Source organism: Stenella coeruleoalba, assembly GCF_951394435.1.
Source record: "Stenella coeruleoalba genome assembly, chromosome: 3".
Classification (NCBI taxonomy): domain Eukaryota; kingdom Metazoa; phylum Chordata; class Mammalia; order Artiodactyla; family Delphinidae; genus Stenella; species Stenella coeruleoalba.
Genome location: NC_137148.1, coordinates 138,069,400 through 138,096,308, shown reverse-complemented (window position 1 = coordinate 138,096,308; position 26,909 = coordinate 138,069,400). Strand labels below are relative to the sequence as shown.

Below are 26,909 nucleotides of genomic sequence, written 5' to 3'. Positions count from 1 at the left end.
TTTTTCTTTAAATACCCATGACCCTCTCAGGCATTCCCCACAGCTCAGAGGAATGTGCTGAGCACAGACTAGAAAGAATAGAGACGTGTACTAAATAAATGTTAGAAGGCTGAAGGTCTCAGAAAATTGTATTTGTGATTTTATTGAACTTAAAACATTAGAAATATATAACTTGATACACAGAAACACTTGCCAGGGTTGAGTTTACAGATATGCAGTTATGTTTACCAAAAGGGCATGAGTCAGCTGAGATAGCAGACTGTTGAAAATGTTAAGAACAAGGTTTTTGACTTATAAAACATTCCAAAGTGCTTTAGAGGATTTCCAAAAAGGAAGGGTAGGATTTGTTGGGGACCAAGGCGGGGGAAGTGAGCATTTTAAAAAATCATTTTCACTATAGTGCTGGGCTCATTCTACAAAAATAAACATAAAGTACATGTCTTTTGTTCTCATTTAAAAAAAATTCAACTGAATAAAGGGCTCAAACTACATACACATATAGAAGTGAGCATCTGACAAGAGTTCAATCTTCAGTTCTAATAAGTGGTGTAAACACTAGTTAATATTTACAAATTGTGTTAAGGGAAAAAAAGAGTTTTAAATGAACTACTCTTTTGCTCTGCAGGTGAAATCATTCTGGGTCTTAACTTAGCTGTTCTCAGGCTAATGTCACAGCAAAGATTTCGTGGTTTCCACCCCAGAAGCACCTTGCTAAGTTCAGAAGAAAAGATGTTTTTCTGTGCCCTTGTAACAGAGTCTTGCTTTTTTTCCTGAGATGACTGATGCCACAGGGGTCTCTGCACAAGAATAATCCTCAGTTTAGAATGTAAGCAGCTGAAGGCTTCTGTTTTGTAGTAAAGAGTTTTAAACATAGCATGTGCCTAGTTGATATTTTTGGAATGAGCCTTGATAATTGTACCTTTCACCAATTAAATATGTGGTTATAATTTCCAGATAAATTATGTTGCCCACGACAACCCCGTTCCATGCCTTGTCATTGCAGCAGGAAGTACATGGGTAGTTGTACCTCATCATCATTAAGTGCACAGACTCTAGAGCTAAGAGTCTGGGTCTTACTCCAGACTTCTTCACCTCATAGCTTCTGAACTTGGGCAAGTTACTTAATATCTCGCTCCTTAGCTTTCTTGTCTATACCACAGGGATAATATTACAGAGGATTCTTTTAGTGTTAAATAAGATAATATAGGGTTGTTTCATAGAACAAAGCCTGATATAAAAGCATTCAATAAGTATTCTGCATGATTTTATTGTTATTCAAATTTTAAGCTCCAGAATTTAACATTCATGAAAAAAATGGTTTATGTTAAGGTAACAGCTACATTCCATGCATAGAACATAGTAGGACCTCATAGTAGATTTCAAAGAAAAAGTCAGTTATTGAATGAGTGAATGAATGAATGAATCAGTAAGTTTTTGGTGATAAAATCTTGTTTTCATCAGCCTGAAAAGTACACTTAAGACAGTGTACTATGACACAGGCAGGAAATGCCTCTTTATATGAAATACAAACTTCTAAAATTATAAATTAGGGAGTGAGTTTTCCTATTAGTAAAACGTTATTACCCTTTAAACATTTTTCCATTAGACTGACTTAAAGCATCTAAGGCATTTAAAATATTTTCATAGAAAAAAATATTTGTACCTCTTCAGAAGTGCACACATTGGGTAAAATGAGATATTCCTGTACTGGTGTCATGGTCATCAATGAGTTCTTTCTACATAAGGACCCCTTGCTCTTATATATGTAAGGAAGTAGTTCTGCTGGTACTATATTTTCTCAGATTCTCAAAAAATACACTGACACATGATTCTAAATGTATGATTTAAGTATTAATGTTTTAGAATCATTAGATTCTAAATGATTCTAAATGTATGATTTAAGTATTAATGTTTCTATGTGTGTATTTTAATCTATCACAGGCATTTCATACCTGCTTCATTCCATTTTTCTCCTAAAATAGCAAATCACGTGTTCATTAATCCCATCAATTAACATGCACTAAAACAGCTTGCTATTTTAAAAAAAGAATTTTTTTACAATCATGTCATAACGAGAATGGTAATTCCTTGAATATTCCTATTGTATTAACTTCAGATTTTAACGTATTATTACTTTTTTCATTCTATCTGCAATGTCACAGATATGATACAACTTGCCCTCCAGACCCTTGCATGTGCATCTTGATTGGCACTTACCAAAGACAGTCCTTGCTGGTACAGACTCTCTGTTGAGCCAGAACGAGACTTGGGAGAGAATAACCGTCATTATGCATGGCAGGTATGTTTGAATAACAAAATAGCCAATCTTTCTTTTCAGGTGGAAATGAGTGGTCATAACAACATATTCTCCTGGAGGGTAAAACAGACAGTAAGGTGAGCAATTTGACCTTGAAAATAAATTATCTGTGAGTTTTTCCATCAGCAGCAAGAACCTGGAGGTTAGACATAGCCTTTATCCATGTGACATCTGGTTCCTGGAGAGAAAAGCTTTTATCCAGGAAAGAAAAGAGACATTTAAAAAACACACCATAACACATTACTGTATATAAAATAGATAACTAATAAGAACCTGCTGTACAGCACAGGGAACTCTACTCAATACTCTGTAATGGCCTGTATGGGAAAAGAATCTAAAAAAAAAAAAGAGTGGATATATGTATAACTGATTCACTTTGCTGTACACCTGAAACTAACACAACATTGTAAATCAACTATACTCCAATAAAAATTAAAAAAAAACAAACAAACACCAAAATGGCACTGAGGTTGAGACTGATGTGCCAGAGATCTCATCGATTTTCTTATGTCCTAATCCCGGTACCTGATACATTTAAGAGACAAATCTGAGCATGTGTTTACAGATTGGCTTTAATAACCCTGAAGGCAATGTGCTAGATCCTGATGGTGTACACCAGTGGATTAGAAGACACCCGTTTGTCCTCTGCAGAAAAGAGTCAGGCTGTCTAATGGGGGAGCTTTGGTGTCCAAGTCAGGGGAGCTGAATTCCAGCTCTTGCACTTTCTTTCAGTAGCTGTCTGACCTTGGATTTGGCTTACCCTGATTATCAAGGTGAGAAGAGTGTGATAGAACTCTCAGAATTTGTTTTGAGGAACACCTTCATCACCATCACCTGGGAAGGTTTCGAAACATGCAACTCTTCAGGTCCCACCTATTCACACAAACCATTCTTTAAGGTGAGGGCAGAAAAATCCTATTTGTCACTAGCTTTTGAACTTGTCTCAATTCCTAGACCAGTCTGGGAAATAATGGAGTGGCTAGGCACTCTCCATGGTCTTTATATATGTCAAAGTCTGATTTGATTAGAGGCCCAAAGAAATAAACACACAGCCCAAATTGTAGGAGGTGTTTTCTGTTTTTAGTTGATGTTATTTCTTAATTGCAAGTCTTAGAAGTTTTTAGCTTTACTCACTCTGAATATATACTTAGTTATCTGTGTGTGGGTAGGAGAAAAATAGGTGTATTCTTACTAAGAAAATATTGCTGTCTTCGGTATTCACATTTCTCTAACTTCCTCCTTCCCTTCAACTTCAAACTTTTCCCTCCTCAACCTGTGATTTATGTCTCAGCTCATGGCCATCCAGCTTCAGCCCCTATAATGTGGTTAAAACTGCTCACGATCTCTTAATATCCATAACTGAACATCTCAGTCTTAAAGATCTCAATCTTCAAACCCACTGACCATCTTCTTTGTAGCACTAAAAATTAAGCAATGCTGACTGCCCCTACCATCTTGATAGCACTCTCTAGACTCACATTCTCCTTTTAGCTCTCATTTTCAGTTTCTTTTGCTAACTCACTGGATATTTCAGTCAGAGAGTTATGAGTTCTTCCTGTCTCTTGGGCACTAATCTTCATCTTTCTGCAAAGCAAATGCAGAGGTTCCTGTTATAGTTCTGTCTTTAGCTGTCATCATCTCTATTTTTTTTTTCTTGACTCTAATAAGGAATTTTCCTTCTCACCCCTGCTCTTAATGTCATTTTTATCCAGATGGCTGTGGGAATCTACATCTCTAAGTGACATTGCTCTCAAAAACCACTGTATTTCCAAATATCTACTAGACATCTCATAGATACTGATTTTTCATTGATATCACCAACTAAATATGTTCAAAAGTGATATTACTTAAACTTTTCCATAAAAAATAATGACTAGCGTATAGCAGGGCTTCTTTTCCACTTAGCATCCATTTCTAAATTCATGGCACTCTCATCTGTCTGTTCACTCAGGCTACTGATAAAAACCTGGAATTAATCCTTGGTTGTTAGTAGGACTTCCAAAAGAGAGAGAAAGGAATCAGTTGATCATCACAATTTTAATTTCACCTGTGCAGTATCTTTCAGTCTATCTCTTATCTCATGGTCATTGCTCTTATCTCCTTTGCAGATTTACAATGTAAATCTACCATAATCTATGAACTGTCTTGTTGGTCTCCAGTCATGTCCTAAACTACACTTTTCCCTAAATTTGAGGTCAGAGTGATTGTCTTAAAGCATACGTACATACCTTAAAACACCTTAATGGACTCCCATTATCCACATCAGGGTTTGTCAACCTCAGTACTACTGACATTTCAGAACGGATAATTGTTTATTGTGGGAGCTGTCTTGTGTAATGTAGGATATTTAGCCACATACCTTGCCTCTTGCCCACTAGATGCCACTTGTAGCCACTCTCCCTTCCCACAATGTGATAATCAATAGTGTCTCCAGTGTTACATACTAACAAGCAAACTCCCTAACCAATCCCCAACACGCTCCACATCCTAGCTCTGACACGTGTTTCAGTATTACATCTCATGTCTCACCACACATTTTCATATCTCAGTAATCTGATCAACAAAATTCCCTACTTGACCTCTTCTATAGCCGAATATTTTGTTCATCTATGGGCTGGGCTCAGTCCATAGTAGAAGAAGAAGAAATGTACTGTATGGGGACACTTTATTAGCTTTAGAAGCAAATGAATTTGGGTTCAAAACCCAGATATGCTATTTTCTTGCTGTGTAGCCTTAAACTCTCTGATCCTCAGTTTCCTCATTATAAAATAGTGATACGTATATTGTGGGGAGGATACAGAATAAGGGCTCTAGTGAAGATCATTCTACATAAGAGTTTTAAAATAAATTTTAGTTGCTTTCTCCATTTCTTTTCTTGTTTCTCCAGTCAGAATTGGTAGAATTATTGGTAGAAGAAATGCTCCCTGTACTCTCTATAGTAGGAAATCATCGATACATTCAGTTATGTTTTCATGATTGTTATTAATGATAACACCTGCCATTTACTGATCAATATTAAGTAACTTCAAATTTATTTACAGCTTCTGTTTACACTTATCAATATATTATATACTTTTAATTTTAGTTATTTATGTACTTATACACCTCCACCAAACCGAAAGCTAATTAAGAAGAGAGAGAGTTCTTTGAGTATAGCATGGCTTTACATATCCTCAATATTCAGCACCTACCTATGGTGAAAAGGGATGAATGAGGCTTAAGAATACTCATTGCAATTAACATCCACTAGCATCTCTTTTTTGAAAGGTGAATAAAATGTTATCTAATTTTTTTCTATTTTCTGTAGATAACTTGGATAATGTCTCCAAGGTCATCTGAAATAAACAAGTGATTCAAATTTGAGAAAAATGCAAAAAAACACATTTTTTTCCTGGGACTCTGCTAAAATGTAGCCTTGGGTAGATATAGTCAGGTTACATCTCACCTCCCAGGAGTACGCATTATCATTCCTAACCATTCATTCAATTGTAGCCTGCAAAATGTCATCAGCTCAAAGAAAAAATTCCATCTGTCACATAATGTCAGAAAGGTGAATGTCTATATATATTCCATTATCATCTTTTGTTGTTCACAATGTGACATTTTGGGAAGATTCTGCAAAGATTATTTTTTTGGAGGAGCTATCATGTGACATTATATTTGTTTTATAAACCACTTCCTCACTAACAAATTAGAAAAAGTAGAGGAAAACTTCAAATCTTTTGACGTCACCTTCCTCAATTAAACAAAATCTAAGAAGTTTTGGTACAAAATGTTGATGGAAGAAATTTTCACATGTTGAGGCATGGGGAAGTCATTCTGGCTTATACATGAATTGCTTGATACTTTTTGCTAACCAGAACAGCTTGTCTTGTGGCCTGTCAAGCATGTATTGTACATCGACTTTAACCATTAAAGAAAAGAATTCATTTAAAAATCTAAATGGAATAACTGAGGTTCAGGCATCCAAAATGGATCTGGGTGGCCACTGTGGATGTGGTTTCAGATATATTCCTGTATCACTGAGAATTTCAATTTTCCGAACTCTACCAGACTCAAGGACACCACCAGCCATTCTCAAAATAATATCTGCTAGCAGCTGCCAGCTGCAACCTTATGGTCTCAATTTCTCCCCATGTAACTATGCATCCATTTCGGACCCCAACCAACCCTTGCTTAATAAACATCCTTACTTCTTGCCAGCTCCATCTATAATTTCTGACAAACAGCTTATGTAATTTTGCAGTTTTTGCCTTTGTAAGCCTCCCCCGTTGTTGTAGTCTGGTAGAGCACAATTTGAGCACTTCTTGAATCTGTGTATAATCCACAGATTGGCGCAAATAAAGCTTTTATCTATTCTTATTGGCGCAGTAAAATAAATAATCCACAGATTGGCGCAAATAAAGCTTTTATCTATTCTTATTCTATATTATTTATTATTTCCATCAATAACATTTAAATAAGGAGAGCAAAAGGCGGCAAAATCAGAATCACATTGTAATCATTTAAAAATGAAAGAAAAAAAACCCAAAAAAGTCATGTAAATTGGATTGAAAGAGTATCTCTAGACATCAAGTGCTTATGTACTAAGCATGTCAAATTATTTCCCTCTGATTTAACAGTCTAGAAGAATTGTAATTCAAATATCCTTTCACATCATGTAACCCTGAGGGAAGCTTGTAAATTAGATGTGACAATATTTCTTATACATCACAATACAAAATTAGAGAGAAGAAAAGAAGCAGGAATATAATTTTGTAAAGCAGCATTGAGGGTTTCTTTAGATCTGGCTTCCATCCTTTACTTTCTTAAATGTTGGTTACTTAGAGTAAATTCCTTGCTTAACTTTATTTGACTTCAGTTTTCTCATTTATTCAGTAAAAATGATAATGTGCTACTTAACTGTTTCCTGGGATGCTGTGAGGATAATATGAAATAACAGATGTGAAAGTTCTTCTAAAAAAGTCTGAATCACATGCAGATTTACAGTGTAAAGGTAGAAAGGATAGAAATGGATTCTCTAGCTCCATTCATTTCTTTAACAAAATTGTAGTGGATACTTATTCCATGTAAAGCTATCACTTTCCTTTCAAGTATTCTAAATTTTATGTTTTCTAAGATGCTACCTTTTTCAAAGGAATGAGGAATAAAAAATGTCATTGAGGGAGGGGCTGGTATTTTAATATCTGCTTCAGAGAATACTGAAATAGAAATAAGGAAACAATGGTTATAGTTCTAGGCCACTTAACCCCTCTGGACCTATCTCCTCATCTGAAATATGATTAGGTTGACCAGATGACTATGTAAGTTTCCCTCTCCATCCTCCCTCCTACAAACCTGTTTTCACGTCTTACAGTTTTATTATTTCTCTGGAGATCATGTATTAGGCTGCAAAAATAGAAGTCCTGAGGCTCCTTTGGTGAATGTCGATCACCACTATTGCTCCCTGGTCAGTGAAAACTGTTGCTTTCCTCATTCATTTCAACCCTGCAGAGTCATCCTTAACTCATCCAGAGAAGACTGTTTCTAGGAAAGAGGATCCTATAATTTTCCCTGGTCATCTGTTCTAAGGATAAACAAAAGTCATTCACAAAGAAGAGATATTTTTTTTTTTTTTTTTTTTTTTTTTTTTTTTTTTTTTTGCAGTACGCAGGCCTCTCACTGCTGTGGCCTCTCCCGTTGCGGAGCACAGGCTTTGGACGCGCAGGCTCAACGGCCATGGCTCACGGGCCCAGCCGCTCCGCGGCATGTGGGATCTTCCCGGACCGGGCATGAACCCGTGTCCCCTGCATCGGCAGGCGGACTCTCAACCACTGTGCCACCAGGGAAGCCCAAGAAGAGACATTCTTATTAGACAAAACTCACCTACGTTTCCTTTGATCACACCTGTCTATTGACTTAGGCAAATATGACGACTTTCCAGTCATCACTGTGTTTAAAAAAAAGCATTTTATATTACATTCTTCTTATTTTATAGCCGTGATATTATTCTTATACCTAATGCCAAATTTAACAACTTTGCATTTCTGTATAAGTCACATTGTCATGTCCCTTAATTACAATTATAATTTTTGTGTGGGCTTTCCTTAAAGAATTCCTTAGGAAGCATATTGTGGTATATTAGAATGAGTCAGGGGGCCATGGCTGGGGTCGAGTTTCAAACTGCCTTCCCTTATACTTCAAGAAGAAATGACGTCTTCTTAGGTGTCATCATGTATCTTTCTTGTACTAACTTCATCATTACTATTAATAGTAATATCTAATATTTATTATATAATTTTTACATGTCAGATACTCTGGTAAGCAGTTTACATGCATTTTTCTCATTTCAATTTCACAGTAACTCATGAAGTAGATCCTCTGATCATCTCCAAGTAGTACAAGAGAAAAGATGAACAGAGAAAGGTCACACAGTTAATAAGTGGTAAAACCAACATTCAAAACCTCACAGTATAACTCCAGAATCCACCCCTTAAGCTCCATGCTATACCACATTGTTGCATTTTCACATGTCTATCTTGCCTATTACTAGTGTGTCATGTGTGAGAGCACACACTCTATAGCTAGACTTCCCAAGTTCAAATCCCAGCTCTGCCACTGCCTAGCTGTGTGACCTTGGAATAATTATTAAACCTCTCTGGGCCTCAATTATGTCCCATCTGTAAAATGGAGATAATGATAATACTTACAACCTCGGCCTGTTGTAAGGATTAGAACAACGCAATGCATATTAGCTACTTACATCACTCAACCATGAGCTTCTTGAGTGCAGGAACTACGGGTCCTTCACCTCTCTTTTCCAGGCCCGATCACAGTGTCAAACAGAGTAAATGAGCAAATGGTTGAAGGAATAAGCGAATAAATGAATGGATAACAGAGAATTGCATCGGATGTGAAAACTGACTAGACTCATCCTTCTGTGTCCTTGTAACAAGTTTGCTCTGCCAGGTGAATAAGTGCACTTCAAACTAAGTCTCCAACTCATTTTTTCCCCCAAACTGATGGCAGATTCCAGTGAAGGGACTGTCCCTCTAATATGTTTGCACTGAGAAAAATCCAAGTATTGGATTGAGCCTCATATCTTCCCTCCTATGGCACTGAAGTGATCTAGAGGTATTTGACCTGAAAGAGGTCACTGGTAGTGTGTGTGAGTGAGTATTCACACATGTGCTGGTTGCACGCAAGCGGGGAAACACCTTCTAACCTTCTAGAAGGTGACCTGAATTGCTTCTCTCCCCACAGAGAATTTTAAGGTAAGAGAAGATGCTTTTTATCTAATCATTCTCAATGTGTGTGTACTTTTCTGCCACCATTCCTAGTCTTCTGGCAGAAACAGGGAGATAATAGCACTCAATGTCATTTATCTTAATGTTTGCAAGGCTCTGTAGGAGTTGTGAAATATGGGATTGAAGACCTTACAAAAGATCTTTGTTTCTTCTCATAGAAATGTAACAAGGTGGATTTTTGATGAGCTAAAGGAGACCCAGAGGAAGGGTAGTTCAGGGTTTTAGTGTGGAGGGGAAAACATACGTCAAACTGAGCTCCCACATTTGAGAATTTGCTCTTTATTCTCCTCCCCACCTCCCCCCATATCCATTACTGGAATGACAAGGAAAAGCTCTTATTTTGTACAGATAAACTTGCAGCTCTAACACGAAATGATGACTTTTAATGAGCCTAACTTATGAGGTCTAGCCAGCTTGGTGGTGGTGGGTTGGACCACTCTTTCTCTCCTATTGCCCTTTTGGGACTGTATATCTTTTCTGAGTAACAAGAATATAGGTAGGCTGATTTAGGAAACCAAAAGTGAAACAGGTCTCCAAGTTCATAAGACTAAGCCACTCATTTTGCAGACATGGGAACTAGAATATAAAGAGGGATACAGTGACACACCAAGTTCACTAGCGTTAGAAGAGAATGGAAGCACTCCTTCCTCCCAGCAACCGTAGTATATATTTGTCCTATTGCATGCATGCTATTGCACTTGAATTACTATTTCCCTGATATCCTCTAACCTCCATTCTAATGATAGTAGGGAGAGAATTTCTTGAGGGGAAGTTCTTTGTCTATTATTCTGAATGCCCTGGGCCTAGAATAGTGATTACTTGGATCCCAACAAATACAGATTGACAAAATGAAAGTCAACCCCTGCAGCAATCCTTCCTTGACTACCCAGGCTGGATTCATTTATTTTTTATTCATTAATTCAAAATATTTATTTAGTGCCTCCTGTTTCATCTACTGTAGTAAATCATAGGGATACAGAAGACGGACACGTACTTGCCCTCACAAAAATGTTAATCACAACACTTACCACCCATTTTGATAACTATAGTTTGTGTTTGTCTGTCTTCCTTTAGACTTCAGATTTCATGAGAGCGAGAGATGTCTTGTCTATCATTGACTGTAGCACCTGCCACAATATCCAGTTTATAATAGCATTCAAGTTTTAAAAAGTAAGCACTGCTCATTTTAGTATCTTTTCCAACATAACTTGGTGAGGAAGAAAAATTTTTGGTATTTTTCACGTTTGGGGATATTTTCAGGACAATAGCAACAGCTATTGCACACCATTTTGAGCATCTACTGTATAACACTCTGTTTAGCGTTTTATACTATCTCATCTTTAATGCAAAATTACAGACTCGCCAATATTAGAAGAGAACAGAGTTTCTAATTGGATAAATGACCTTCCCAAAGTCACCAGGCTTCTAAGAGGCAGGACTAGGACTTGAGCCCACATCTTTCTCACTGCAAAGCCTAAGACATTCCCACTATGCCATGTGCATTTCTAAGGTAGGCAAAGCTGAGGGAAAATCTTCTCCATTTTTCAAAGCAAGAAACATAAATATTTCAACTTCTATAGTAGCCATGGATGCTATAAAGTAAGCAAAAGACAGATCCTGTTAAGCAGCAATTATCCAATAATCAAAGTAAGATATATTGACCTATTACTTGAATTTAGAATGGTCAGATTATAATGATCATGGTCCTAATATAAAGTCTGAAATGTAAGGAAGAAATTTTCCTGAGAAAAAGAGCAATTCTGCCTTTACATATCACTTAATTGTCTTTTTTTTAGGAATTACAAATCAAAGTGAATGAACTAATTTCAAATTTTAGATACAGTCATAAAATTGTTGATCCTTGCTAAGCTTTCAGTAATTGAACATAATTAAAAATATTGGTATTAAGGGAGTACATTTTCCTAATTGTTAGAATCCAAATTTTATTTATAATTATCTGACCCTATGATCACATATCCCTTAGTTACAAAAGGGATACATGCATAACTAAACTCATCTTATTTCTTGAAGCAACTTCAAAAGTTTAAAATTTTAGATACAGCTGCTTCATAGTATCTGATCTAATTCTGAGTATTTCATTGGTAAAACAGTTACAGTACCAAGAAGGATGGTGGTCCATCTACTTTTAATTCCAGAATGGAGTGATCAGTGTAGATTTTAGCTGTAGAAGATCCCTGGCTAGAGTTACAAATGGATTTGTGGGGAAAAAAAGGCTTTTTGGTATCCTATGCGTAATGATTGCCGCTAGAAATTTACCAAGATTTATTGAATCATGACAATAAATGGGGCCTAGATGATATTAATAGCTAACATTTATTAAGAGTTTTTTATGTGCCAGGAAGTGTGATGATTACTCTTCATGGATTTAATTCATTCCTTCCAACAACCCTGTGAGGTGACCACAATTAACTGGCAAGCTGGAGGAATAAGGATTTAACCCGTATATTCATCTCCAAAAGTTCACATGTCTAAATACAATGCTACCCTGATCACATGGAACTACTTCTTCATTTTGTAAACAAACAAACAACAACAAAACCTCCCAGAGACCAAAAGGCATTAAATGTCAAATTCAAGGTCACAGGTCTATAGAGTTTATACTAGTTCCCAGTCCAACTGTTCCCCAGTTTAGTGCAATTTTCACTCTCTCTACTTGTGTCATTGAGGGACTTAACTGAATTTGCACATTCTTACAAAAATTTTTCTGGTCCTTCTCCCCTATCTAAAGTAACTAAATGGCACTCACCTGTGCTAGACTGAACAATTCCAGAGTCTACTGTTTGTCCAAGAAGATCGTATTGGTTTAGGCGTGACCCATCTTCTGCTACAACCACTGAGCGTGCCGGCTCTCTGGTCCACTCATAAACAACTTCCGCTCTCGTGTAAGCATCTAAAAGGAAAGAATGGAAGATGGTCCATGTGTTTTGCCGCTTTGCTTCTCCTAGTTAGTTGGTGTGTTCTATCAGTTTCATATTTTCTAACACATGGTTCCAGAGGTCAGCTTAGAAAAGGAGAGCCCATATCCCTTAGTTTAGGAAAACTGACACATTTTCCTGATTCATTCAGTTATCAGTTCACTCATAACAAATGGTATTTAAGCATCTACAAAGGACTGAGTACCTTGCTGAGGATACAGCAGTGAACATAACAAACACCTGATCTTGTGGAACATGCATTGCAGTAGTGGGGACAAAAGCAGAGAAGCTAATGAATACATAATTCAAGTAGTGTTAAATGCAGTAAAGCCATATACAACAGATATGAGGATAGAGAATGGAGGGGATGGGGCCTATTCTAGGTAAGGAACTCAAAGAGGTTCACTGAGGAAATGACATTTATACAAATACATGACAGAAATGTGAGAGGGAGCAATGTCTTGGGGAAGGGTACTCTGGATAGATGAGCTAACAAGTTTCTTCCTCCAGGGCAGGTAAAAGCTTGACATATTTAACGAAGAACAAGAAGACTAATGTGGCCAGAATGAAGAGTTGAAATGAGGTTAGAGGCAATAGCCTGGGTCCAGATTATATCAGGCCAGGGGAAGGTCATGATAAATGTGATAACACTGGAAATTTTACTAAGCATCCTTTTTTTATTTTGACATCCTTATTGGAATATAATTGCTTTACAATGGTGTGTTAGTTTCTGCTTTATAACAAAGTAAATCAGATATACATATACATATATCCCCATATCTCCTCCCTCTTGCGTCTCCCTCCCACCCTCCCTATCCCACCCCTCTAAGTGGTCACAAAGCACTGAGCTGATCTCCCTGTGCTATGCGGCTGCTTCCCACTAGCTCTCGATTTTACATTTGGTAGTGTATATATGTCCATGCCACTCTCTCACTTCGTCCCAGCTTACCCTTCCCCCTCCCCATGTCCTCAAGTCCACTCTCTACATCTGTGTCTTTATTCCTGTCCTGCCCCTAGGTTCTTCAGAACCTTTTTTTATTTTTGATTCCATATATATGTGTTAGCATATGGTATTTGTTGGTTCTCTTTCTGACTTACTTCACTCTGTATGACAGACTCCATGTCTATCCACCTCACTACAAATAACTCAATTTCATTTCTTTTTATGGCGGAGTAATATTCCATTGTATATATGTGCCACATCATTTTTATCCATTCATCTGTTGATGGACACTTAGGTTGTTTCCATCTCCGGGCTATTGTAAATAGAGCTGCAATGAACGTTTTGGTACATGACTCTTTTTGAATTATGGTTTTCTCAGGGTATATGCCCAGTAGTGGGATTGCTGGGTCATATGGTAGTTCTATTTTTAGTTTTTTAAGGAACCTCCATACTGTTCTCCATAGTGGCTGTATCAATTTACATTCCCACCAACAGTGCAAGAGGGTTCCCTTTCCTCCACACCCTCTCCAGCATTTATTGTTTGTAGATTTTTTGATGATGGCCATGCTGACTGGTGTGAGGTGATACCTCCATTTTTAAAGTGTGTGATTTTACTTTCTTTTTAATTAATTATCCTTCTCATAGATATTTACTCTCATGATGCTGAGGAAGAGGAGGAGGAGGACCGTACAGCTCTTTCTACTTCTCAGTCATTCTTATTTGTCATGTAACACTTTAACCTAGTCATCCTCCTATAGGAGAAGTTAGGTCATAATCCTTATCTTTAATTCAGGAAGGTTAGACGGGAGATGTACAGAGTGAGAGAGACAGAGAAGGAGAAAGAGAAGGAATTCCATAGCTTTTCTGATTTCTAGTCACAGAACACCCACGTCATTTAGGTTGTAATGGTGGTACCTATTCTCCTCTGTTTAGATGTAGAGAGATAAACATCGAAGGGATATCGCAGTAGCAAAAACAGTTTCCAGGGCTTCTGAGTGTGAGATATGATAGCAAAAGTTAGCCTTATGGTGAAAGCTTTACCCCTTGGCCAACTTCTCCATTAGGGACAGTAGGCTCCATACCTAGGAGGCACAGACATGTTTCACTTTCTTTTAAAATCAGAAGAAAAAAATGAATATAATCGAACTTTTTATTAACATCATATAAAATATAAAAATTTAAAAGAGAAAATAAAAATGAAAATACATTTTTAATATATATGTTTGGAGGAATGGCCCTCAAAGGCAAACATGCCTTTGGCTCAGAAGTCTTAATGAGTCCCTGCTCGACACAACCCTCACCCCATGGTAACCTGGCTTGGATACTTTGTCCAAATTTGTATTTGTCCAAACTACAATACTATGAGATGTAAAATAATGGTGGCCTTTTCACACAAACATGAGGCTGCCTAAAACAAGATGTGAGCCCGTGCCCCTCATTCTCTGAACCACATTCTCTTTAGAGTGACCACTTGTTTCTGGGTGATTGATGCAGAAAAATGTAGCTAGTATTCCCCAGATTTTATGTGGGTATCCTATCTGCTCCAGCATCATTCCTGAACCAACTTGCAATCAGATAGCTTTTTAAACAAATTTTTTCAGAAGTTTGAGAGAATATACAGGAATTAATTTAGTGGTTATGGCTTCTTTCAGAAACATGTAAGAGTGACAGTAGATAATTTTGGAGTTTATCGTCATTGCCTTTTTTATTTTATTAATTGTGGTGGTCCTCACTGAAATTTTTTTAACTGCAGTAGTCTTTTATTTATTAATTTATTTTTAGCTTTATTGAGGTATAATTAACAAATAAAACTGTAAGATATTTGAAGTGTACAACGTGAGGATTTATTATACATTGTGAAAGGATTTCTCCCATTGACTTAACACATCTCATTGACTTAAAAAAAACAAAAAAAAAATTAAGCATTTCAGAATTGTATATAGTGGCATGATTGCATTTGATAGGAGGGTCTAAAACTTTATTTATTGAAAAAAAAAATCCCTTTGGAGAGGCCAGAGCACACATTTGAAAGGAACCATATCACTTAAAATTTGTAGGTACCTATATTCAGTAAAATGTTTTTCTGGTCATGATAAACTCTTGTTTGTCAAGTGGAAGGGTCTTACCAAAGAGGACATACTGGGTTTATGGTGACCTGGAATCACTGAATGTTAATGGGGAAGAACTTTTAGAGTCACATAGTTTATTTCATTTTACAAATGGCAAGCTGGGGCACAGGTACATTAAATGACTTGTTTAAGGGTGCATAGTTACTTACTGGGAAAACCAAGATAAGAACATAGAATAGCATTCATTCTACTCCACTGCTGTTAGTAAGAATTTTCTAGGCAAAGACTCTCTAATATATGCTCAAAAGCCAAGCAAAGGTAACTGGTGGTCATGTAACTATTGATGAAACCAATTCTAAACCTTGTGTCATTTCGTAAAAATTAGAGTTCTTGCTACTTTATCACACTGTCATTAGCAACAGTGGCTGGACCCTATCTTTTTTTTTTTTTTTTTTTTTTTTTTTTGCGATACGCGGGCCTCTAACTATTGTGGCCTCTCCCGTTGCGGAGCACAGGCTCCGGACGCGCAGGCTCAGCAGCCATGGCTCACGGGCCTAGCCGCTCTGCGGCATGTGGGATCTTCCCAGACCGGGGCACAAACCCGTGTCCCCTGCATCGGCAGGCGGACTCTCAACCACTGCGCCACCGGGGAAGCCCTGGACCCTATCTTTTTATACCTTGTTATGTGTTGCCAATGGGCTGCTAATTTACTTGTAGAGGGAAAAGAAAAATGTGTTACCATCGACTTCTCATTACATATAATTCAGGGTCTCATTTCTTGCAATTTTTAGAAACTCCATTGTGTATGAAATCTACTATAAATATGCTGTTGTTGTGAAGGTAGAGATTACTCATTGTTTACATCTCTCAATAGAAATCTTCCAAAATGAAGAGTAAATTCACATGATGAAATTTGCTGTTTTAAATATAGAAGACAGATACACCTAAAAGCTCAACCTAAAGTTCCACAATAGGCGATATATCTTATTATTTCTTTGTTTCCATATCTGGAAAGTAGGTCCTATGAAAACTTTTTTGATTTGACAGTATTTAGCATAAAGAAAAGAAGGTTAGAAAGAGTCTTCAGCTATGTAGTCAAAAACGTTAAGCTCAGATTTCAAATAAATCAGTAGATTACTTAAGAAAAAAATTTTTTAAACGACGGCATAGACAGTATCAGGAGAGCATCTGTCACTTCGGTTTTATGGGCCTTTGTTTTTCCATTTGTATGAGGCAGGTACACCAAATAATTTCTAGAATTATTTATTGTTCAGAATTCTTTTGAATTTCAATTTATCCCTTTCTCCTTGTTTATAAGACACTGCTTGATAATCAGTCAGGAAATGATCATTTATTATGTCCTGACTACGTCTAGCACTTGCCTAGACCTTATTGTCAGAATATAATCTGAATCTCTTCTTCTAGAATCAAAGCCTTATTTTGTAAATTCCTCAGAAAGCAGTTAAAAGATGTCAGCTGCCTTATGTATATATACTGTGTTTGAGTTATCTGGCCTTATACAGAGGGTGTTATCCCTAACAAGCAGAAAGTATAATGTAGCACTGACAATCAGAATCTAATGGCGAGTGGTAAGGAAAACATCTGCTTTTCCAGGTTTGGTTCTTATCAACATATGGATGAAGTTGCTTCTGCACCTCATGAACACTTATTACATAGTGCTTTACTAAATTATTGTGAAATCATCTTGCTTATGTTTTCCTTATTTTCTCTGATACTTTGGCAAGGTGTTTGCTTTAAAAGTTGGGTCAAAGCATTTTTATCTCACTTTTGCCCCAGTTTCTTTATCTCTGAAATACACTAGTTAGGCCACGTTGGAGAAATGACTATACAATAAATGGACCACTGCTGCATCTTCCCATGCTACTGGCAGGCAACAGTAATTCTCCATGGTGTTCCCTTCCACTGAGCATGTGCCTTCTGAGCCTATTCTTCAATATTAAGTCTTTGATGTTGAGGTTTCATTCCCCACAGTCCTTAAACCCTCTTTTCTGAGGCCATCATTTCTGAGGCTTAAACACTGAAGGGGCGTTTAAAACCTGATTATTATCATCTTTATCCATTCAATAAATATTTATTGAGTGCCTACATTGTATTAGGCTCTGTGCTAGGAAATGTAAAACAGAATAGATTCTGCTGTCATGGTGTTTGCAGTCTCCAGACAATAACAATGTTAACAGAACTAATAATTATTTCTGTGATAAATAGTATAAAATAAATGTGTATTGTGATCAAGAAGACTGATGGGAGCACCTACAAGTTTTGATAAGGGCTTCAAGAAAGGCCCTAGGAACCGATATTTATGCTGAGATGTAGGGGATAAATAAAACCAGCCACGGGGAATTCCCTGGCGGTCCAGTGGTTAGGACTCGGCACTTTCAGTGCCGAGGGCCAGGGTTCGATCCCTGGTTGGGGAACTAAGATCCCACAAGCTGTGAGGCATGGCCAAAAAAATAAATAAATATTTAAAATATATATATATATATAAAACAAATATTTAAAAAATAAAACCAGCTATGCTAAAAACCAAGGGGAGAGTAACCCAGGCAGAAAAAAGAGCATGTGCAAAGGCTCTGAGGTGGAAAACAGCTTACTTGTTTTTCTTTAAATTTCAGTTTTCTTATATGAGACATTATTTGTTTTCTCCTCACTGTTGATTTTCTTCAGGATGACAATGTGCCTAGTTAAAAATATTTTTCCCCAGCCTCCTTTGCAGTTAGCATTGGTCATGTGACACAGCTTTAATTAATAAGATGTGAGAAGATACCTGTTAGGTCTTTAGGGAAAGATTTTACTTTTTTGACACAGGCACTACTCTTTTCTTCTTTTCCCACTATTCCTCTTCATCTTGAAAGCAGAGGCAATGGCTGGAGTTGCAACAACCATTCTGTCATCAGGAAGAATTTCTAAGGACGTCTTAAGACAGCATCCTTGTTAAGATGCTGAACTAACCAGCAATTAACCAACAGTCACTTACCTTCATATATCTTGTATAAAAATATAAACTCCTCTTTTTTAAGCTATACTCACTGCTTAAAAGTGAGTGAGCTAACTAATATACTAAACATAAAATTAATTGTCTAAAACAATATATTTTTGAAGCCAAAAGGAGGTACTATTAGTTATACCAGGATTTAGTCATGAATCAGTACTGTTTCAGGCAAACTATGATGTATGATATCCCTAACTATAAGATTATTTTGTGGATTAGATGAGCTAATGCATATACAAATATTTAGTACACTGCCTGGCATACAAGTAACACATAATACATAATATTATCGTTAAAAATGGAACCGGTAATCAGAGAAAAATAATAGTTCATGGTATAGAACATACATTAAATTGGGGAAGAAAATGGATAGGAGGGAGTTATCATCAAAGGCCTGTTTAGCTGACAGTTTTTGAAGTAGTCTACCCTTGGGTTTCAGTATAGAATGAGATTTATAAATAGAGAAAGTTGTCTTTCCATGACTAGCGCTGCTAGGAACCCGAAGGCCCTTTGCTATTTTCTTTGCTTGCTGTCTTCCTACACTACCACTATTTTTCTTCTGTGAATCATACCTTCACCAAAATAGTTGCTCAGATTGCCTGTCTAGTGAGAACAGAAAGCTGGTTAGGTTAGTCAAGAGGTTGACTCAGTCCTTATACGTAACTCCCCTGCAGGAAACCAGGAATACATTATTCCTCCTCACTTTATGCATGCACACTATAATCAAAAGCAGAAAAGCAGAGGAAGACGAGAGAACCTAACTCTGCTGACCACCGTTCTCTGGGCTCCTCTAACGTGTGCGCCTGCATATTTTCAAGTAGCAGAAACCCTGAAAGTTATCATAAAGGTGATTTATCTAAGATAGCTTCAAAAGCATTCATATATACATGAACTTCATGAGATATCCAAACATATCTAGAACTGTTTTAAGACTATAATTAGAGTAAATTCTTTTCTAGCATCATCTTTGGGTGTAGGCTTCATTATTAAGAGGACCTAATTATTGTCCTTTGCCACCTACCAATATTTCCATTTGATAAACAAGTCAAATTATTCTTAAGAACAAACCAATGTCAGTAATGATATAAAATAAAAACAGTGACCTCCATTTATTGGAAAGAAGATATTATCTATGAGGTATAAGCATCCAAACTCCATTTGGTTTTTTATGAATACTACTTGAACAAAAATAGAATTTTTCCACTAAATAGTTAAATCCCTTCCTTCTAGTTCAACAGATAGGGAATAACCCCTTCCTGAAAAAATATTAAAAAGTGAAGTCAAAGATTATTACTTATAGAAAGCACTTGCAGTAAATCACTGTTTAAATATTCTTGATGTTCTTTATCTGTCTCTTGAACATTCATAACTAACTGGAGGTTTCTTGCTTAAAGACATGCCTCTCATAAAAATAAAAATAAAATAAATTTACTCACAGCTCCCAAATTTTAGTGGGCAGGCATGGGCATCCATAGGGAAATCCTCCAAATGCATTGGACATTCAGCTCTCACCGTCAGCCTTATCGATTAAGGGAAATATGGGATACAAACAAAAGTCCTATAGATTAGATACTTTCTGATAAATACAAGTGGGATGTTATTAACTATAGCAAATATATTAAGAAAGCAGGAGAGACAAACACAAATGGCAATGCTATACCGAACTGTTAATAATCAAACGATCTAAAAAGAATTATTGGACTTCCCTGGTGGCTCAGTGGTTAAGAATCCACCTGCCAGTGCAGGGGACATAGGTTCGAGCCCTGGTCTGGGAAGATCCCACATGCCGCGGAGCAACTAAGCCTGTGCACCACAACTACTGAGCCTGCGCTCTAGAGCCCACGAGCCACAACTATGGAGCCCATGAGCCACAACTACTGAAGCCCACGCGCCTAGAGCCCATGCTCCACAACAAAGACAAGCCACCACAATAAGAAGCCTGAGCACCACAACGAAGAGTAGCCCCTGCTCACCGCGACTAGAGAAAGGCTGTGCGCAGCAACGAAGACCCAATGCAGCCAAAAATAAATAAATAAAATTTAAAAAATAAAATAAAAAATATAAAGAATTATTTACAACAATGACTGGATTCTATCCATTTTTTTGTCTGTTTTTAGAAAATAGGTGACACCTGATTTTGTATGATGGGCCAAAGATTACCAAAGATTACCAAAAGATAATTACCAAAGATTACCAAAGTTTTCCAAAATAGGCATCATCAACTAATCCACCTACCAGAGCAAATCCTTTGAGAATAAAATGGGATGTAAGCAAATAAATACTTGCAATAATACTAATTCATCCTTGGTTGAGAAGACATGGATAACAAGGAAGAGAGGCAAATTTCTCCATTCCTAAGTGCATCTCTCCCCACCCCCTTCCCTAATATAGCACCAAATGCATAAGACAACAAAGGAATAGGTGAGGGAGGAACTGTCCTCAGGTTCTGTGAAGCTGACATTCACTTAAAGTCTCCTTTATAAGTGATTTCACTATATTCCAACCATTTAGTTTTACCTACAAATCTACTGCCTAATTGAAGCCAGTACTCTGCTGAGCTTCTTTTTAGTCCCTATGTTATGGGAATGTGAATGTGAATTCTATTTATGTTTTAAAAAGGGTAGTCAAGAAAGGAATTCACTGAAATATATTTGATGTCATTTGGTGGAACTATGCAAAATTTACACCCAAATTCCTCACATAATTTTCAGGAGATATATTTACCCATATTATTAAGTAACTCTAATGTGGCAAGATGGCTTTATAACAAGTAAAATCATGAAGTGATTACAATATTAATTAAAGTAAATATGAAATGTGTAAATTAATGATTACACTCTTATACTTAAGTCAAACTATTCAGGGAAGTGGTAACACATTAGCAAAGGTGATGAGAAATTTAGGAGAAGGGGGATATAGGTTAGTTACTGAGAAAGAATATTACACATATCAGGAACTATTAACTGATAAACTGCTCAGTATACACAAATCCCTCCTTAGATAATTAGCAGCTGGCAGGAAAGGATACTAGATTTAGGCTCAAAAACAAGTGTAGGGTATTTTACAAGGGGAGAATATTTCAAATTTCAAATATAAATAGATCCTGCTTAGATGATCTGGAAAGTTCTCAACACATCTGTCCACTGATCCTCTACTTTCTCTCTTTTCTGGAATTTTCATTCTTTCAGTCCTATTACACTTTTACTAGTTGAGTCCAACATCTATCTAAAGTGGCTCTTAAAGCAGTTTTTCTTTCATTTGGGTATAAAAAGCTAGGAATTCTGGCAGCTTTCTTCAAAGTCAAAATATCACTCTACTCCCACTCGAAACACAATCCGCCAAGTCTAGGGATTGCCTTTATTACCTTTTCATACCAAAGGAATAATTGGATGGCCTAAATTACCAAGTGCTGGCCAGATCTATAAAAACAACATTCCAACAAGTCATCTGGATATGAAAAAACTGCATCTGTTCAGAATGAGTCCTAGATAATTTTTTTAATATTTTATTTATTTATGTATTTATTTTATATTTTGGCTGTGTCAGGTCTTAGTTGTGGTACACAGCATCTTCATTGCGGCATGTGGGATCTTTCGCTGCAGTTCGTGGGCTTCTCTCTAGTTGTGGCGTGCGGGCTTTGTAGTTTGCGACACACAGGCTCTCTAGCTGAGGTGTGCGAGCTCAGTAGTTGTGGCGCACTGGTTTAGTGGTCCCGCAGCATGTGCAATGTTAGTTCTCCGACCAGGGATTGAACCCATGTCCCCTGCATTGGAAGGTGGATTCTCTACCACTGGACCACCAGGGAAGTCGCAAGTCCTGGATAATTCTTAATTTCTCATAAAATAGGAATGTTTTTAAACAACTTTTTTTCTAAAAATATTCAAACCTTTATTCAATTCATGTTTCTTTCATTCATCCATAAATGAATGATTGGTATCCAGATTCTGGGCTTACAGTAATCTCAAAATGGGGAAAATGTTTATGGAGCAAAAATATATATGTAGTCTTCAGTTTAAGCAAAATTAAGAATATTTATATTCTCAGTCTAATTAACATCATTGTGAATTAATATACTTCTTCAAAATGTATACTTCCACATGAATTTATATATAAAAATTTTGAACTTTTTCTATTTTCTGGTTTTTTTCTCCTTTTTAAATAGAAACATTTTCAGATATATACCATGAGATAACTTCTAGAAATTTAATCTAGACCTTACTGGAATGCAGGAATCCACGAGGTTAATAGTAGGGAGAAGTCCTCTATTGAATTAGAACATATTGGGGATATATATATATATATATATATATATATATATATATATTGCATTACTTATACATTGTAAATTTTTTTTTCATTTTGTCTAATCATTTTACTTAATGCTTTAATACTTGCATAATATTTCAGCCAGTTTAGTTTTCATAGTAGAATAATTATTAAAGTTGAAAAACAGGGAAAACAGGAAACCAGATGCTCTACAATGGCCCATCAGCGTGTTGACTGCCTACACATGAAAGAGAAGGTCTAGAAAAACTCACGAACGGAAACACAGTCATCCTTACCTCATGGTGTACAACAAGGTCCCATCCTCTGTGATCCGTAGGAGCTTGTTGGGCATGGTCATGTTGTGCGCCACTGATTTCTTTCCATTGTGGAAAAAGGTATCCGGAGTCCAGATTTTACTTGCCATTAGGTTATTTAACCGGAGTACCGTCATGGGTCCTTTAAATTTTAACCTTTCATCCTTCCAGCTTTGACGGAAGAATACATCTATTGTATATTCCTAGGTAATTTTGGAAAATGGCAAAGAGTTCACTGTGCTGTATTTTGCAATGCAAATGGCTTACACAGACGATGCATAATTTTTGCAACTTTAGAAGCAAAATATGACCTAGATGATATTCCTAGAAGTAAACTTGTGGTGGCCTGTACATATTGGTATCAGGTGAATCGTTGGTTGACATAATCACTTGAAAAATATCTAAATGCCTGAATTACTTTTTGGTGAGAAAACTTCTGCTGAGTATCTCCTCAGACATGTGAAAGGAAACTAGCACCCTATTCCCACCACCACCTGCACCACAGCAGTACTCGAAGAGATAGAATATATTGCAAGTGAAAACAAAACTCATGTTACAGATTATTATATACAGGAAAATGTTTAAGTTAGGCAATCCTAGTTATAAAAATAAAGCATTTGGGGGGCCCTCTTATGGTTTCTGAAAACCCCACACCCAGTCCCAAGACATCCTTGGTGCTAATGTGAATGTGATAATCCCATCTTCTTTTTGGCTAAGTGAACATTTTTTTTCCACAAATAATGTATATAGATTTTCAGTTCTACACAGTGAAGAAGATTATGAAAATAAGAAATTGTTTCAGGTAATTTGCATACTTTCCAAGAAAAAAAGAAAAGAATGCAGAATATGCGGGTGTGTGTGAGTGTGTGCTTGTGAGTATATATGTGTGTGTGTATGAGACACAGGAGAAATGTGTGAAGCTCATCATCATTCACAGCCAGGGAATCTATTTATTTGAATAAGCACAGCATTCCTCATGGCAATACCCAGAGACAAACATCTGCTAATCTGAAAACAAGCAATGTGATTTACCAGCTCCTAAAATTGAAAGGGGTAATAATATCCATCTTCTTTGCAGGACTTGCTACACTGACACTAAAATTGGAAGTCAATGGTTTGAAATAAAGATTACCACATTCTCCATTAATCTTAGAATGCTCCAAACTGGAAGGAAGACTAACTTGAAAACATCATGCTCTGTTTTCTTAATCCCCTAAACCCTGATGCATCAGAAAGCTGTTTTTTAAAATCTTTTATACGTATCGTCTTTAGCACATGCACAATAGTGTCTGTGTTCAGGCTTTTTGTGCATGAATTTTACGACCTGTCTCTTTCCCGGGGTTAATGCAAGTTTGGGTAAAGACTGAATGAAGATTTTCAAAGCACACATTTGACATTGCTGAGCCCTTACTGATCAGGTAACTAAGAATTATTATTGGTTAGTCTATAATGTACGAGGCATAGTGGTAAGTGCGATTGAGATAGAAAAAAAAAAAAATGTGTAACAGGACACCAGTCTATCTTTGCAGGCAGGAGAAGTTACTTTGTTTGTTTTCTCTGTCTGGAAGTGTCAGATGAGAGGCACTGGGATACCTGGCGTAGGAATTTACTTAGACACATTTATTAAGCATCTGTTAAATTCGACAGAGGGAGAAACTGTTTGGACTTGGAAGCTATAGGAAAAACTTGTGGAGGAGTAAACTGGTTTAGAATAGTATTTTTCTTGAGGAGAGAAATGAGGGGGGTGCCTGTGGATTATATCAGGAAAAGATCCAGAGTAGAAGTGCTTGCTAGGGAAGCAGAGCGTATGGGTTTACTCTGGGCTGTGCATGTTCTCTTCTCTGGACAATAGACAAGCTTCTGAGATAGGGCTATGATAATGATGCTATTTCTATTACTCAGGAATCAGCGCTCTATAGTTTATGCAACTGAACAACTTTAGCCTGGTCAGCAGTGGAGGCAACAGTCTCTCGTAAACCAAGGTTCCAAGGATGTCTAAACTGACCATATCCCCATGAATCTGAAACATTTGTTCACTTGTTGCTTGCTCCAAGGAGATTTTTGAATCTAAAATAAATGTTACATATAAAATAAACTTAAACTATATTTATCATCAAGCGTTTGACAAGATATATCCCAAAGGCAAAGATTCCAAAAAATTATGTCAAAACTTGCCAAGGTCCTAAGGTTTACAAGTTTATCATATTTACAGCTAGCTTTATTTACCTGTGATAATGGTGTACAATGAAATCCCCAAATTCATTTAAGATACTCTCTTTTCGAATACCTAGTTACACAAGCATGCGTGTGCACACACACACACACAGACATACACACACACACACGCAAGTACAAGGGGCAAAATTAACTGGATTAGCTTTCATTTCCATGATTTCCTCTGTTAGAAGTGGAAATGAAAACTGATATAAAGCAGTTGATCATGATCACCTCTTGCCTAAAAAAGAGTGTATTTGGTCTCCCATATCCTGAGAATGGCCCCTGCAATATTGCCATGGTAGCAGCATGCAGCTCCCAGCAGCTACTTGTATAGTGTGACCTCTCCCCATGGTTGAAATTCATTAGACCAAGCTGGGCCAGAGCCCCTTCTTTAGGAAGTTGGAACAAGAAGGAGAGGGTAGAGCCAGAGCATAATGGTTACACATGTAAATTCTAAGTCTGCTAACTAGAACTGAATCGTCCCTCTGCCAGATGAACGGCCTTAGGTCATTTTCTTATTTTCTCTAATGCCCTAGTTGCCAATTTATAAAGTGGGGATCATGGAAATACTTATTTCACTTTGCTGTTGTGAGAAGTGTCAACACAAGTGAACAGCTTACAAGAATGTCTAGAGCAGCGGTCTCCAACCTTTTTGGCACCCAGGGGCCGGTTTCGTGGAAGACGATGTTTCCATGGACCGGGGCGGTGGGCAGAGGGGTTGGTTCAGGAGGTAATGCGAGTGATGGTTCAGGCGAGAATGGGAGCGATGCGGAGCGGCAGATGAAGCTCCGCTCGCTTGCCCGCTGCTCACCTATGCCGCTTGGTTTCTAACAGGCCACGGACTGGTAGTGGTCCATGGCCCGGGGGTTGGGGACCCCTAGTCTAGAACACAGAAGTTCTCAGTAAACATTAAAAGTTATTGTCTCTCTCTCTCTTTTTTTTTAATCAACACAAATTTATATTAGATTTCTAGGTAGCTGGGAATGGAAAAAGTGCAATTTCTTTGGAAGGGTGGTAGGACAGAAAACCTGAAGAAAGTGAGAAAGTGGTCATAACTAAGCAAAACAAAAAAAGGAGGCAAAACAGAAGACTCCACAGAAAAGTGCCTGAACAAATAAGAAGCTCTGGTGAACACTTTGTTCAGGGTTCAGTGTTCTAGCCCACACCACTTGAGTGAAAATTCTCTCCAAGTTACCCTGTTGAATAGAGTAGGACCCTAGAGAATATGAGCCTTTTTCTGAAGACTGGGACAAAACATCCATTATATTCCTAAATAAATATTGTACTGTAGCGTTCCCGCTTGCACCGTTTATTACTGTCTGCGTGTGCTTTGATTTAATACATTTTAAGCGCTATGGAAAACAGGGCTGTATGATTGTGCTGCCTGGATATTTCTGTCAGAACCTAGTGCCCTGGGAATGTGAGGTTTGATTGCCAATTAATGGTTTTTAAAATAAAGTTAAGGAGTTGTCCTAATTTTGTTTTCTATTCCAGATGAAGTCAAATGCCTTGGGAGCTATGGAGTCTCTAAGGACGGACAGGCTGAGTTCA

At 37.2% G+C, this 26,909-nt stretch overlaps 1 protein-coding gene across 1 annotated transcript in view; it reads right to left on the bottom strand.

Annotated features, from left to right (window-relative positions):
- Positions 1–26,909, bottom strand: part of GABRA1 (gamma-aminobutyric acid type A receptor subunit alpha1) — a gene marked incomplete at its 3' end in the record, with an annotated part of 55,046 nt that overhangs the window by 8,236 nt on the left and 19,901 nt on the right. Inside the window, exons 4-7 of the mRNA XM_079918427.1 lie at positions 23,124–23,344; positions 19,998–20,080; positions 12,371–12,514; positions 2,218–2,370 (exon numbers count right to left, since the gene is read on the bottom strand). Coding sequence (XP_079774553.1) covers positions 2,218–2,370; positions 12,371–12,514; positions 19,998–20,080; positions 23,124–23,344 — 601 coding nt within the window. The remainder of the gene's footprint in view (positions 1–2,217; positions 2,371–12,370; positions 12,515–19,997; positions 20,081–23,123; positions 23,345–26,909) is intronic.